The 16,282-nt window shown below is 38.7% G+C and overlaps 1 protein-coding gene across 1 annotated transcript in view; it reads left to right on the forward strand.

The window, feature by feature from the left end:
- The first annotated feature begins 2,097 nt into the window (after nt 1-2,097).
- LOC119777509 (E3 ubiquitin-protein ligase SH3RF3-like) overlaps nt 2,098-16,282 on the forward strand; it is a 132,983-nt gene continuing 118,798 nt past the window's right edge. The window contains exon 1 of the mRNA XM_038276416.1: nt 2,098-2,794. Coding sequence (XP_038132344.1) covers nt 2,393-2,794 — 402 coding nt within the window. The 5' untranslated portion in view covers nt 2,098-2,392. The remainder of the gene's footprint in view (nt 2,795-16,282) is intronic.

Raw genomic sequence — 16,282 nt, forward strand, 5'->3', positions numbered from 1 at the left:
TTTTTTTTTTTGTTGATTTGTTTTTGTGTGCTTCTTGGACAGTTATTCAAAGCAGGTAGCTGGTAGTGGATCTATCTGTCTGTGAATCTATTTATCTGTCTACAAACATTTTTTTCTGATCTACAGCCCAGCCCCACTACAATAAATATTGTTAGTATTGTATGAAGAGTAAATTACAGAATTATACAATAATCACCAGGCTTAAATTCAGTGTTAAATATGTAGGCTATTGTTTTTTTTTATTATTATTATTGTACTTTCATTAAATTGAGAAATTTTATTTTTATGATTAGTCTTTGTTTCTCATGTGTAGACAATTGTAAAAATTGTGGGGAGTTGTTAACAATCTGGAAGTGAACAATAAATAAAATAATACTTTTTACCCCACAGAGGGAAAAAACAGCAACAAATTATAGGCTTAACAACAGAAAAGACTACTGCACATTTATCAGAAATATGGAACACTTACATAAAAATGAAATGTGCAGCTGAGGAGGACAAATTAAAAAAAGATAGAAAAAGAATCAGGTAGCAATGGTGAATAAAAAACAGCAACAGATGCTTTGAAGGACAACTGTAAAACTGAGATGCAACAGAGATGTAAAAAAATATAGACTTTGTTCAAAGTATTGATGCTTATAAAGCCTAACTGCTGATCTTTGATGATGCTGCTTGGTGCACATAGGGTGCAGCAGGCTGAATAAGCTCTTCAGCTCTGCAACAGCGTCATGTAAAGAGAGGGTAACATCGACAAAAAGTGATGTTGTTCTCCTATAACACTGCTGTTTCCCACCCAATGCACCGGGTCCAGGAGGCATCCTAGACCAGAGGAGGCCTTTCTAATGAGCTAATGAGCTTCCTCTCCGCTGTAGATAACAAACTGCAGCACAAACTCTCAAATACATTTATACAAATAAACAGTGTTTTGCATTACATTTGGTTTATTAGAATATGCATTGTTTGCATAAATGTGTCTATTAATTGGTGGTGTAGTTGAAATTGCATTGCAAGAACCTCCATCATGTTTGGACTGGCAGGAAATAATTTAGGAAATTCACACAATGGGGAGGATGATTTTCTCATTAAGACTTGACGCTTATAAATATAATAAATACTGGAAAATTGGAACACTCATCGGAACTTGACATCTACTCTATAAGTAATTTAATTACTATTATTATTATTATTATTATTATTATTATTATTATTATTATTATTATGATGCAGCTGCTTCTGTCAAATTAGTTGCTCTGTAACTTTTGTTGGGGAGGGGTCTAACTGTTCATTTGTTCAGTGTACGTATTTGTATTTCTATTACCGGTACAAATATAACTACAAAAAAAAAAAACATATTAAACAACAAACAAAAAAAAAACGCATTTTTTGCCTAAATGCGCCTATTAATTGATGACGTAGTTGAAATTGCTTTGCAACGTGTGTGAGTTCACACTGCTTTATATTATAGTGTTAGATTACTGCACAAATTATTGTATTCCATTGTCCATCCATCCATCCATCCATCCATCCATCCATCCATCCATCCATCCATCCATCCATCCATGCATCCATCCATCCATCCATCCATCCATCCATCCATCCATCCTGGGGAAAATTTTGTGATAAAGCATGCTGAAAACCGTTTTGAAATCTTCAGGAATGCCCATCAGGTGGCGCCAAAAGTCGTTTTTTTTTTTTTGCCGAAGACGTCAGCTGGTTGTGGTTACTAAGGTAATCAATAGGATGTCAGCTTCTGTCACACACCAGATAGAAAGACGGCTTACCCAGAAATTGAAACTCAATCCGTTTCTTTTAATTGTTTTTTAAGACGCTTGAGCACACAGAAAGAAACCAAACTGTGCAAAAAAATCTGCACATTTCTTTCTTTCTTCTAACCAAAGAATGCATGTGTTATTGTTTTATTGTAAGCAGGTGGCAATGGTGCGAAACTAGACGGGTGTTTTTGATCATTTGTGTACAGAAAGCATTAATAACTGATGGGCTGTTGGAGATCTGCCCCCTGGATGCGCGCATGTGGTGGTTTTACAGCTTTCTGCTTGGGGCGCATGAGCGCGCACGCCGAAATTGTTGATGGGCGCGCGGAGAAATGATGATGAGAGCGTGACCTCACCGCTTTCTGCACAGCTGCTGGAGAGAGGAGGAGGAGGAGGAGGCAGTGAGAAACAGAAACACGCTGAGGGAGACAGACGGAGACCCAGAACAGTGAAGCGCACTCAAAACACACCAGGAGCTTTGTGTTTATATAAAAAAAAGCAGTGGAGAGCAGCGCGGTGACGCAGCGGGGACCCTCCAAACCACCCGGGTTCACCTCCCAGAATGTTCTGTTTTTCCCTGAAAAAGTCCCTGCGGCGCATCCACGCACACTGAAGCCCAGATGCTCACTCTCTCCGCCGACATGGACGACTCTTCGTCGCTGCTGGATCTGTTGGAGTGCTCGGTGTGCCTGGAGCGCCTGGACACCACGGCCAAGGTGCTGCCGTGCCAGCACACCTTCTGCCGCCGCTGCCTGGAGAACATCGTCAGCTCCAGGAACGAGCTCCGCTGCCCGGAGTGCCGCATCCTGGTGGACTGCGGGGTGGACGACCTGCCTGCCAACATCCTCCTGGTTCGCCTCCTGGACGGGATCAAGCAGCGGCCGCAGCGAGGAGGAGGAGGAGTAGGCAGACAGTCTCTGGCAGGAGGCGCGCTCCATGGGTACGCAGCCGGGATATCCGCCTCCCCTCCGGGGACAGCAATCAGAGAGCTGCCGGTGGCCACAAGGAGCTCCCCTGTCAAGGTGAGTTCCCCTCTGTTCATGCGGATTGTGAGGAGCAGGGGGTCCTTTACACTTCATCATTTCAACATGATCAAAAACTAAACACAACTTTATAAACTTTCAGCGACACAAAGTTTTGTTCCTCGGAGTTAAAGCATTAACTTCAGCACTGAATGTCTCTTTAGAAGGTAAATCAAGAGTGCAGCAATGTGATCAGAAGAACAATGTCTGACAAAACAAATCAGACTTCTGTAAGATGTTAAAATTTCCCTACTTTACAAACACAAACTGCAATGGCTGTCATTGATGTATTTCATGTATTAGAATGAAGGGATTCAAACTTTTTGACCTGTATCCAAATTACTGTTCCACACCATGAGGCATGGTGGCAGAATCCTCATGCTGTGGACATGCTTTCATTCAACAAAGAAAGACAAGCTGCTGCAGGGTAAAGCTGGAGGAAAACACTTGGTACTGGAGTGGAAATTCATCTTCCAGCAGGGAAAAAAGAATAAGTAACAAAAAAAAAAGTCATGCAGAGGTAGAATATAGTGTTTTAGTCTCCAGTCCTCCATGCAACTTTTAGATGGTCAATGGTCTGAAACATGTCAATCAAATGGCTGATTTGTCTCCTCTGCATAGAGTCAGATTTTATTATTCAATTAAGGGATGTTAAAGCAGGGATACATCTATAAGCCAGAAAGCCAAACTTTATTCTCACATTTTAATACATAGATCAGGAAGAGCTGTAGAGAAGAACACTAGAAATATTAAACATGATTACAGACAACTGTTTATTAAAATTTATTAAAAAAAGGTGAGTTTTCAGTTGCATTTTAAGAGCGTTCAAAGGAGTCTACAAAACACTGACTAAATGGGAGAGAGTTGCGGAGAGTTGCTCCTAGCTCCTATCCTACTTCTAGCTCCTATCCTGCTCCTATTGTATCCTGCTTCCTATCCTGCTGCTACCTCCTATCCTGCCTCTAGCTCCTATTCTGCTGCTAGCTCCTATCCCACTTACAGCTCCTATCCTGTTTCTAGCGCCTATCCTCCTCCTTCTTCCAGTCCTATCCGGCTCCTAGCTCCTATCTTGCTTCTTGCTCCTATCCTGCTTCTACCTCCTATCCTGCCTCTAGCTCCTATTCTGCTGCTAGCTCATATCCCACTTATAGCTCCTATCCTGTTTCTAGCTCCTATCATCCTTCTTCTTCCAATCCTATCCTGCTCCTAGCCCCTACCTTGGTACTTGCTCCTGTCCTGTCCTATCCTGCTCCTAGCTCCTATCCTGCTTCTAGCCCCTATACCACTTCTACTGTAGCTCCTATCCCACTTCTAGTTCCTATCATGTTTCTAGCTCATATCATCCTCCTTCATCCAGTCCTATGCTGCTCCTAGCTCCTATCCTGCTTCATGCTCCTGTCCTATCCTGCTTCTAGCTTATATTGCAAGCTCAACTGTAGGAAGCTCATGCTGATTTACATGCAACTAGGGCTGCAACAACGAATCGATAAAATCGATAAAAATCGACTTTTAAAAGCGTTGGCAACTAATTTCATCATCGATTAGTTGTGTCGCGCGATTATTGCGTCATCCGCCGCGCCGTCATCACTGCCTCTTGACTGAAAGAGGAAGAAAAAAAAATATGGCAGAGCGAGTCAGCGCCACAGGTGCAGTGTTGCCAACTCAGCGACTTTTCAGACCCCTCCGGCGACTATTTTTCAAAAAAGCGACTAGCGACAAATCTGGCGACTTTTTTCGGTGTCACTGGCGGCTTTTGGAGACTCTTACGTGAAAGCATGTATCGTTCCTACTCTGCCGTAGGGCGCCTCCCCCACACCAACCGCGTTCTCCCGCAGGAGTCCCCCTCAGCGCTGCAGTCAGAGCCTCAGCGTCCAGACTGCAAATGAAGCGCGCATGCACCGGGATTGACGGCGCAAATTGATCACAATAATTAAAATAGCCTGCGCTTTGTAAAGCGAAAAAAGTGATAACATGCAACTTTTTTCAAAAGAAATTAACATGGCACGGAACCACCATGTTTGTTTGGTTTTAAAGTGGGGAAACGTAACGTTAGTTTCTCAGGTAGCCATTCTGATGCTTTCCTTACCGTGTTAGTAGGTTACAGTGATAAGGTTGGCTACTTATTTTACTTTTAATTTCATTTGAATTAGCTTAAGCAGCGTTTACATTTACTTTATAAATAAATTAACTTGCAAATTATGAGGGCAAGGCTTTTAAAGTTTAAATCTTCTGGCAAAGATAAAGTAAAGAAGATCCTGCAATTTATGGAAGTAAAGCAGAATAAAATCCAGCAAGATCAGTAATATGTCAAGTAATTATATGCCACATTCCCATATAAATTGGAGTCTTTGGAGGATGTGTTTTTTAACACCCCTAGTTCTCTCATTTTTATTCCAAATACAATTTATAATTTGAATCACAGGGCTATTTTTATGGTTCAGTATTTTCTCAAGTAGCAACTTTAACTGCTATACTTTCCTGTCTTAAAAGGCAGAACTCTTCTAGTCTAAAAAAACTCATTTGTTGACATGGGGGGGCCTATTGTTTGAACCCCTTAGGGGCTTTTAAAAACAAAAATGTATTTTTTTGCGCTTTATGAAACAAAGTACCCTATATTTTGTGGTTGTACAGCTACATTACTCATGTAAGTTTGCGTAGTTTTAACACAAACATTTATTTTTCATATTGCACCAGTACAGTTAATGAGCAACCTGTACTTGTGTGCTTGTTTGTTCTGTCTAAAATGTTTATTTTGGAATAAAGAGGTTAATATAAAAAATATTTTTGTCCGATTCATCGATTAATCGAAAAAATAATCGTCCGATTCATCGATTTTTAAAATAATCTTTAGTTGCAGCCCTACATGCAACACATACTGCATGTAAAAGTTCTGAGCTGTTTGCAGGTACTTGACCATTGATAGCTCCAAAGGTGCAGGACACCAGCCTTCAAAGACTAAAGTATATTATCCTTGGTTTAGATGGATCATATTCATGTGTAAGCTCAGAGTCCAGAGCTTATTTATAACAAGACATGGTGATTAGATCCTATCTAATCTGTTTGAGGTTAACTTAATGTGCAAAGAGAGAAACAAGATTTCTGTTTTTGTTTTTAAATGCAAAGCCTCAAAAGACTCACAGCTGTAACTGAAAAAGGCTTGACTTGTGGAAGCCGACTGGGGATGCAAGGCAATTATTTAATGTTGACCCATTTTCCTTCAATTTTACAATTACTGTATAACACTGCCTTGTCTGGATGAAATACATTTCATACATAAGTTAAAATTTGTCACATCAAAAAAGGTTGAAATGCTCAAATGGCATTAAGACTTCTCCATGACACTGTATAAAAATGGTTTCTTTGCTGCTTTTAAGTGGAGGTGTATGAAACTGAACTCATCTGAAAGATGAGAATAGGGCTTTTCTGTGAGGACAGACAGGAAAGGTCAGTGTCAGTGTGAGGTTACATTTCCCACACTCAGACAGAGTGGAGTGGGAGTCATGTTTACTCCCTCCGCAGTGCATCCATTGCATTGTCTTGTGGCTTTGGCATGTTGAAGAATGTGGCCGTGAGAAAGCACAATGGGATGAGAGCAGCACAGGGAAGATTGTTGTGGTGAGGTAGAAAAAACTCAAGCCTATTGCTTGTTTGTCAGTTACAATAATGGCTTCTGATGTCAATTTAAAACATGATGAAGATGATGAAATCATTAATTCCAATGTTGCATTGTCTGGAAATTTGTTAGTCAAAGCCTGAATTAGCAGCTACCTAAAGGAAAATATGTTTTTTTTCCAGGATAAGACTGACCTGTACATCTTTAGTTTAATCTTGAGGCAAAAAAAAAAAAGATCTACAGCAGTGCAGAAAGCCTATTAGGTTTTAGAGCGTGCGGGTTGCAATGGATTCCTTATCCAAGTAAAGGCATTGTCTTTAGCTTTCTTACCCCCAGCTCCAGCTCTGTAGCTGACTTGTCAGGCATGCCAGCCATTGATTGAAGCAGTGTAGCGCTTTGTGTGATGAGGTGCAGCAACAGTAAGAGTCGTGCATTTATCCCAACAAACAGAATTACAAACACACTTTTAGCTTCATTTACAGACGGAAAATAGAAGCTGAAAAATTATGTTTGACTAGGTTGTAACCGTTGACAGATTTGTGTTGAGAATTGTTTTTTTTTTTTGTATTTACAGTTATACAATATCAAATAAACTGGTAATTAGCTTTTTGTAGTCTTTGGGAGCTACTTTAATTTTAAAAGGGTAGATGTGTTTTGTCAAAGGATTATAGCCCATTAATATTTTATCCATGGTATTTGATGCTCTTGGCATTTTGATTAAGAACAAATTCAGATTAGTTCGTTTTTGGAGGCGCCAAAAGCTAAAATAAACTTCTACTGTCATAAAACAGCTCATTCAAACCTTTTTTTTATTGTTGCACTGGGTGTTAATTTGACATACGCCTATGATTATTTTAGAGCTAAGGTAGTGTGATGTCAATTCCTCTCATCTCCCTGACTGAAACATATTGATGAGGATGGAACATGTAAAGTGTTCCAGTAAAAATAACTGTCTGGCAGAAATTTAGAGATGTGCAAAAAGCTAAAGGTCATCAGTAGCAATAACTCTATTTTACTGTGTTTTAAACTGCCTTACTTTTTTATTGGGAACTTACTAGAGGCATGTTTTTCCCACAATGGTAAAGTGTAGAAATGTATTTTCGTTATTAGAAACAGAATAAAAGTTAGTGCTGAATTGTGTGTAGTAGGTTTGATCGTGATCAAATGCTTTCTAGAGTCGTCAATTGAAGAAATTCCCTTTTTTGTAACACTAATATAAAGCTTGATGCAGAAACTAACTTCAGCCAGCAAGTGGCGAGCAGTGTGCCTTGATGCGATATTCTTACATCCACCGTCTTCCGCTTATTCTGTCATGGTGGGGCTGCTGACTATCTGCAGCAGTCTCTTGTCGAAAGGCTGGTAGCACCCCGGATAGCTTGGCAGTCTGTCGCAAGGCAACATAGAGGCATAGAACCATGTGCACACCTTGAGAGATGCCAATCCACCTAAAAATTATGTCTTTGGACTGTTGGAGGGAGCTGGAGTACCCAGAGAGAACCCACACGTGCACAGGGAGAACATACAAACTTGCCGAAACATCCTAGCCTGGTAATCCTACCCAGGAACATCTTGCTGGAAGGAAATAGCGCTAAACAAAAACAGCGTGATCATAAAGCGCTAATGTTAACATTAAAGATGCACCAATCTGATACTGGGATGGGAGATCGACTCCAATAATACGTAATTAGCTGGATGTGATATTGTATGAATGAAGCCCATCCAGCATTCCCCTCAGTTTTATTATTGCAATCTTGATTACATCGTCCCGCAGAACACACACAACAGCTAGTAATGGTTTATTTCTGTGTTAATTTGTTAGCTTTTTTCGGAGCGCCTTATGGGACATGGAGGGAAAAAATAAACTTTTGCGAGATCCTGCAAAACTTTTGCGAGATCTCGCAAAAAATAAACTTTTGCGAGATCTTGCAAAAGTATTGCGGGATCTCGAAAAAGTATTGCGGGATCTCGCAAAAGTATTGCGGTGTCTCGCAAAAGTTCTTTTTTTCCCCTCCATGTCCCATTAGAGGCTCTGTACTTTTTGAACAAGTTTATGTCAAGCATGATGCCTTCACTCCCATGGCAAGATATACGGTTAATTCATTCAACAGTAGTATCGGAGCAGTATCAACAATTGTTCTATGTGCTCATATTGTTATATATTGTTATCAAATTGCATCTACAGGTGCTGGTCATAAAATTAGAATATCATGAAAAAGTAGATTGATTTCAGTAATTCCATTTAAAAAGTGAAACTTGTATATTATATTCATACATTACATACAAACTCATATATTTCAGATGTTTATTTTGTTTAATTTTGATGATTACAAATGACAACAAATGAAAATCTCAAATTCATCATATCAGAAAATTAGAATATTACTGAAGACCAATAAAAACAAAGGATTTATAGAAATGTTGGCCAACTGAAAAGTATGAACATGAAAAGTATGAGCATGTACAGCACTCAGTATTTAGTTGGGCCTCCTTTGGCCTGTATTACTGCAGCAATGCGGCGTGGCATGGAGTCGATCAGTCTGTGGCACTGCTCAGGTGTTATGATAGCCCAGGTTGCTCTAATAGTGGCTTTTAGCTCTTCTGAATTGTTGGGTCTGGTGTATTGCATCTTCTTCTTCACAATACCCCATAGATTTTCTATGGGGTTAAGGTCAGGAGAGTTTGCTGGCCAATTAAGAACAGGGATACCATGGTCCTTCAACCAGGTACTGGTAGCTTTGGCACTGTGTGCAGGTGCCAAGTCCTGTTGGAAAATGAAATCTGCATCTCCAAAAAGTTGGTCAGCTGCAGGAAGCATGAAGTGCTCTAAAACTTCCTGGTATGTGGCTGCGTTGACCCTGGACCTCAGAAAACACAATGGACCAACACCAGCAGATGACATGGCACCCCAAACCATCACTGACTGTGGAAACTTTACACTGGACTTCAAGCAACGTGGATGAAGTGCCTCTCTTCTTTTCCTCCAGACTCTGGGACCTTGATTTCCAAAGGAAATGCAAAATTTACTTTCATCAGAGAACATGACTTTGGACCACTCACCAGCAGTCCAGTCCTGTTTCTCTTTAGCCCAGGCAAGACGCTTCTGACGCTGTCTGTGGTTCAAGAGTGGCTTGACACAAGGAATGCGACAGCAGAAACCCATGTCTTTCATACGTCTGTGTGTGGTGGTTCTTGAAGCACTCACTCCAGCTGCAGTCCACTCTTTGTGAATCTCCCCCACATTTTTGAATGGGTTTTGTTTCACAATCCTCTCCAGGGTGCGGTTATCTCTCTTGCTTGTACACTTTTTTCGACCACATCTTTTCCTTCCCTTCGCCTCTCTATTAATGTGCTTGGACACTGAGCTCTGTGAACAGCCAGCCTCTTTAGCGATGACCTTTTGTGTCTTGCCCTCCTTGTGCAAGGTGTCGATGGTCGTCTTTTGGACAACTGTCAAGTCAGCAGTCTTCCCCATGATTGTGTAGCCTATAGAACTAGACTGAAAGACCATTTAAAGGCTTTTGCAGGTGGTTTGAGTTAATTAGCTGATTAGAGTGTGGCACCAGGGGCCATCAATTTTGAACCTTTTCACAATATTCTAATTTTCTGATATGACGAATTTGAGATTTTCATTTGTTGTCATTTGTAATCATCAAAATTAAACAAAATAAACATCTGAAATATATGAGTTTGTATGTAATGTATGAATATAATATACAAGTTTCACTTTTTAAATGGAATTACTGAAATCAATCTACTTTTTCATGATATTCTAATTTTATGACCAGCACCTGTACAACAAAAAATGTATTCTTGCATTTCATCTCTAAATGTTCGGATAATATTAATGAACTTACTTTACATGACATAGTCCTGTAATATGATGAACTTGTTTAAGTTTTCTGCGATGGTTTCCTTCCACAGGAAAAATTGTGGCATGTTAAATTTGGCCATTCTCTTACCCAAATATCTAATGACATCCCTTTACACATAAATAATTATTTCTTTTGCACCATTATTTTACGTGTAGTAGATAACTCTTTTGGAGCTTAAGCAAGATTTCATAAGTTTTGACCAAAGTGTTAACTTAAATAAATCTATATTAAAAGATTGTTCAGGTCAGTATGCAGCAATTGGCACTTATTGATGCCCCATGCAGTTTGCTTTTCTTAAAACCCTGTCAAAACTGATACGACGCATAAATGATCAGATATAATTTAGTTTCTCCAATGTAGGATTTATTGTAGAGGGGGTGAAAGTACCCTCATGACTTCTCTGTATGCTCGTCCAAAGGGGTCTGCTATCAGATTCCAAAACACCAGGTGGGAATTTTTCCTTTTGCATCACTGCAGTGTCTAGAGGTTTTCAGGGCGCTAAACCAGGAAGTTACAGATCTAGCTCCCCTAGTGGCTAAAAGTTACATTATTGCTTTTTTTTAAATCGAGGTATGATGGTCCCATTGGCTGAAGCTAACATCTCACTGGATCTACTACTACATCTTTAAAGAGCTCCAATCTTAAAAAAAGCCTTACCCAAACAAAATTTTAACAAATTTTCTACTTAGACTATTTGTAAACTATTTCCATCATGCATGCATGCAGTAAAAGGTACACATTGCAGACTGAGCCTTCATTGTGGCTGGTCAGTTCTTGCTTTAGGGCCTCTTTGGAAAGCACTCCAGGTGCGGAATAAGCTTTTATTGCCTCACACAAGTGTACACAGTTGCCTATAGCCCAATAACCCCCCTGCAATGGCCTGCAGTCCATTTGCCCAAGTCTGCTCTAGGCACCCTCGGGACCAAGGCTTCGTGATAAAGGTGTAAATTAATCTCTTCTAAATGTGGAGAGGATATGTGTGTTCATGTGTCCTGGTTTGTAGATCCCTTTGCACACAAAGAGCAGGGGCTCTGTTTAAATGATATACTTCTGTCTTTGTGTAGAAAAAAAACTTTCTTAAATGACTGCAGTTTTTTATATAGTCAAACAAGTAAAAAACAGAGCACTCTGAATCAAGTATGAAGGTGTGTAGATGGGAATGGATGTGTTGCCATGGGAAGGAAAGCAGAGGAAAGGCATGCTGAGTCAGCAGTGTGATCTGTAGTCCTCCAGCTGTGCTCTTTTACCCTCTACTGCAGGCACTGGGCTTAGACCATTTAAAGTCTATTAATGAGCAATAACAAAAAAAAAACAAAAAAAACACGGGTTATACATAGTTTATGTTGAATTTGGTCTATTCTTTTTCACAGTTAGTTATCATGTTCTATTAGATTATTGGTGCTTTTCTTAGTTGGCTTTTTAATCTTGAGCAATATCGTATCCTTATTAACCTTATTTTATAAAAAAAATCTAATTGAATTTGAGTATGAGCTTTTTATGTCAAAATTAGCATTAAAAAGCCAATTAAAAAACTGAAAAGGCATAGTTATGGCCCTATTGGTCAGATAAAACTCTCATGGTGATACATTTAGCAGTTTTCTTCCCACTGATCATTCACATACTGGTCCCCCTGACAGGATGTTGTTTATCATTGATGTGAGCAGAAACTGACAGCAACACACCAACCTTACAGCACAAGGCAGAAGGGAGAAAATTAAAAGAGCATCCAGTTGAGGTGGGATGCTGGGGCTTCATTCCAAGGCAATGCTCCTGGGTGCAGTGGGGTCAGGGAGCTGTAGGCCTTACTGTGTGGAAAGCAATCACAGAAGCTGCTAATGCAGCTGAGAAAATCAGCTTTGGGATAAATGGGATAGATATCAGAGCTTTTGTGGATAGGCAAGATTCCTACCAAAAGGTAGGAATGGTACCTCTGATTAACTCATTGTAGACTTTCTTTATACCAGACTGTCTTGATTTAAAGGGTTAAGTACCATTTCCTGGGTATATACCAAAATTAATCTTTATACAGTGACTTGCAAATATATTTAGTGCTATTTTGTCAAATTGCAACCTCAAACAAATGTATTTTATTGAGAATGTACTGACAACACAAACCTTATTTTTACAGTCAGGCTTTTTGCAGTTTTCTATCATTGCCTTTTGTCTTATTTGTTAACCCAGGATTTTACGTTACGTGTTAAGTTGTTTTTTCTCCTTTGCTTTGTTGTTTAACTGAAAAAAAAAATCTTTTTATATTACTTAGTGCTGTAAGTAGCTGTAAGCCTTCCCCCGTCTACCTGATTTACCACTGTTCCAATTTTGGGACAAAGGATGTTTCTATTCTATTCTTTCCTGTGGGTTGTTTTTTCAGTTATGTCTCTAAAAAGAACCTTAAGACAGGGGTCTCATACTTATATCCTCGAGGACCAGTGTCCACCAGCTTTTAGATGTGTTCCTTTTTTGGCACACCTGACTTCAGGTCTTAGCTCATTAGCGGAGCTTGAATCCCACTAGTGAGAAAGTTTAGCCATTTGATTCAGGTGAATAGGAAGGGACACATCTAAAAGTTGCAGCTTACTGACTGCTCCTTGATAATCTGAGTTTAAGACCCCTGCTTTAGGAAGAGGCAGCTGTGAAACAAATTAATACTTCAATCTACAGAGTTTTTTTCTGCTGAAAGAGCTGAAAGAACATTATATATATATATATATATATATATATATATATATATATATATATATATATATATATATATATATATATATATATATATATATATATATATATGTATGAATTACTTGGTTTTACTGAAAAAGTGTCATCTGTCTCATTATTTAGTTAGCTAACATTTATCGTTTTCATATAGGTGTTTGTGATACTGTTACCAGGCAGACCCATATTAAATCCAAATCCGTTTGCCACATTGTTTGTAGTAGAATTCACCAGTCTACAAAAACTGTTAACATATGTTTCACTTTGTATGTATGAAGGGATGTTCTAGGGTTAGGGCTGGGCGATAATTCAATAACGATATATATCGATCGATCGACGTGTGGCGCAATAGAAAAAAAGAGCGTCGATAAAAGTTCGATAAAGAAACGCAGTTTTCCTTCCTTCTCATTGTAGCCTAGCATGTAGGTTTATGCTAGTCACTACTTCCTCCTAACCAATCACAATCGCGGACCCAGGCACGCCGTCACAAAGCGCCGCCCTCTCAAACCATTTATTTATTTGTTATATTTATTTTGGTCACTTTTCTGGTCACTTTAGTTTATTCTTTGTCAGTATTTAATAACATAACTCAGGTCTCTTAAGTTATTTTTCTTTAAAACAATTCTGTTATGGTTAAAAAAGTTGGTTAAATAAAGATTTAATTTGAAGTCTGTGTTTGTGTTCTTTATTAAAATTAAATCATTTAGCAATATCATAAAATGTCCAGGCAGAGCTGCACATAAAATATGGTTTCAAATCTTTTCAATAATTATCGATATTGATCAATATGCATTTTTTTTTATTGATAAGCTTTTTTTCTATATCGCCCAGCCCTATCTAGGGTCCGATTTGATTCTCAACTGTTTAAAGAAACCTCTTTGCAAACAGCAGCCGAGACATTCCCAGTTAGACTGGGATCACTACCATCGAGCCTATGGGCATGAGGTAGCCCCCAAGAACCCCACGAGGCATCCACGGGCATGTTCTAAAAACAGCCTAACCCACTGGTGAACTGCATCTAAAATTGGTCTTACTCTAGAGTCCTATGTGAAGTATGACAATTATTAATATCTTTTATAAGTATGTTGGTAACATCGTGTGGCTGTTTCTTCAAAGTGTTTTCCACGACTGAAGTAATTCCTTGCTAAATAAACTTTTCCTAATAACCAGTAATTCAATGCAGGCTGTTTTGTTAGTCTCGGTTTTCCCAGGAAACCTGTGCAACATCAGTACAAGGCTCAGCTTTCTTGGCCAGCAGTTTATGTGTTCATGTGTTTATGTGTTCATTTCTTAGCTGGCAATCATAATGTCATTAGGTTTTAGCTCACAGTTCTGTCATTAAGTTATTTTAAGGTACTAGTTTTTTTTCTATTGTACTGTAACCTCTGAGCCCACTGCTTACATGTTTTCGGTCAGCAAACTGTGAAACAGTTAGCACTGACATTACACATTTCATGGCCAATAACCTCTTGAGAGGTTGATAGTATCAAAGCTTTTTCTGGTCAATGCATTTGTTGACCATAACTAAAGCTGTCATTACCTGGCCTTCCATGGAACAAATCCAGTCCAATGGACTTAAAGAATTCCTCTGCATTGTGATGATATAATGTTGTTATACTTGGAAGAGACAGATATAATGTTTTAACAGTGTGTTGCAGTTCTACTTACCTACAGTCTGACTAAAAAAATCTACAGACAATAAAAGCATTCACCTGACAAACTTCTTTGTAAGTGTGTGTCCTTGTGGAGTCTGTTGAGTGGGAGGGTTAGGGATTAGATAATCCATCTTTCATACCTATATGACTATAACAGATTCCTCCAGGGCAGGGGCTCTCGGAGTCCTTTATCACAACTATCACCTCGGTGAATAGCTTTTCAAGTACTACCATACTGTCAGACAGTTTAAAAAGGAGCCCATAGGGTTTCAGAAGCAAATTCCAACTGAAAATACACAACTGCATTAGAGTTATCAGGTCTAAATGCAGCTCTTTAGTACAAGTGGGAAGGTAAGGCATAAAGAATACTTCTGCATTATTGCAACACTTATTATGTCTGACTGAATAGGTAATTGTTTTAAATGAGTCGAGTAAAAAAACACCATCATTTTTATTTTTTAATGAAAACCGAGGAGACACTTCTGTTTGTATTTCTCTACATCTTTGCTATAACTGCAGCAGATTCTGACTGAATCAGGGGAAGTGTATTTGATCCACAATAGTTTTAGCGGTTCATTGTCCCAGGCAAAGCTGTTATTGTGTTAGAGTTTAGCTAAATTTGCTGAAACTGTGTTAAAAGTGTTTATTCCCTCATAAAAGGAAATATGATTATATAAAACTGCATTGTCATATGTAGAAAGAGTCCTTCTACATATGACGCAGACTTTGATCATCTTATTTGCGCTGTATATCATTGACCATGCTTGATGCATTTCATAAAGTGAGATTATCAAACGCCATTATGCAATAAAATTGCATCACCTGACAATATCTAAAGAAAATGTCTGATAGAATGTTGGAAAGGTATGGCAGTGTCCAAGGATACCAGCCATGATGGTTGGAGCTAAAATATCTGACCCCCGAAGTATTTTTTTCTGAAGAGTCCATCATGTATGAAAGACCTTTAAGTTGTTTCAATTGCTGTGAATCCAATTGTATTTGTGAAAAGATAACAATTTCAGCCACTTGTTTTACAAACATTTAAGCCTCCTCATATTAGGGATTCAGGAAAAATTGGAGCTAATTTTGCAGAACATAAGAAAAAAATTACACTTGACGACTGAGACAATTTAAATAAAGTGGTTAAAACAGTAATACACCCTTAGCTAGACCTTTTTACAAAAGTTTCCTGGAATTTTTTCTCTAAATCAAACCTTATATTTTATTATAATAGCTGCATCATTAAACCTATAGTGATAAATGAATGATAAACAGTTACCGTGCACTTAGGGTTTATATTTATTTAATCAGCCATGCACAGGGAACTGTACAATTTCAGGCCTGCACAGACAAAGATAATGTAGCAAGAGAATGTATTTTTCATGATATGTTGATATGTGTCTGCAATTCATGGAGGCTGCAAAACAGCTATACTGTATATATGTCTGGCTATGTACTTAGAGCAGATTACTACTATCAATGAGCCGCTATTCAAATGGCTATATATCATTTTGGTTTGAAAACTGCAAACATGTTAAAGATTACAGCAGGTCTAAGATTTATTGAGACTATAGATCAGATATTGTCTACAAAACTCTTTGTAGCCTCTACCTTTTAGGGCAACATACAGTAACAT

This window comes from Cyprinodon tularosa, unplaced genomic scaffold (genome assembly GCF_016077235.1).
Source record: "Cyprinodon tularosa strain WSP-4 unplaced genomic scaffold, ASM1607723v1 ctg124, whole genome shotgun sequence".
Taxonomy (NCBI): domain Eukaryota; kingdom Metazoa; phylum Chordata; class Actinopteri; order Cyprinodontiformes; family Cyprinodontidae; genus Cyprinodon; species Cyprinodon tularosa.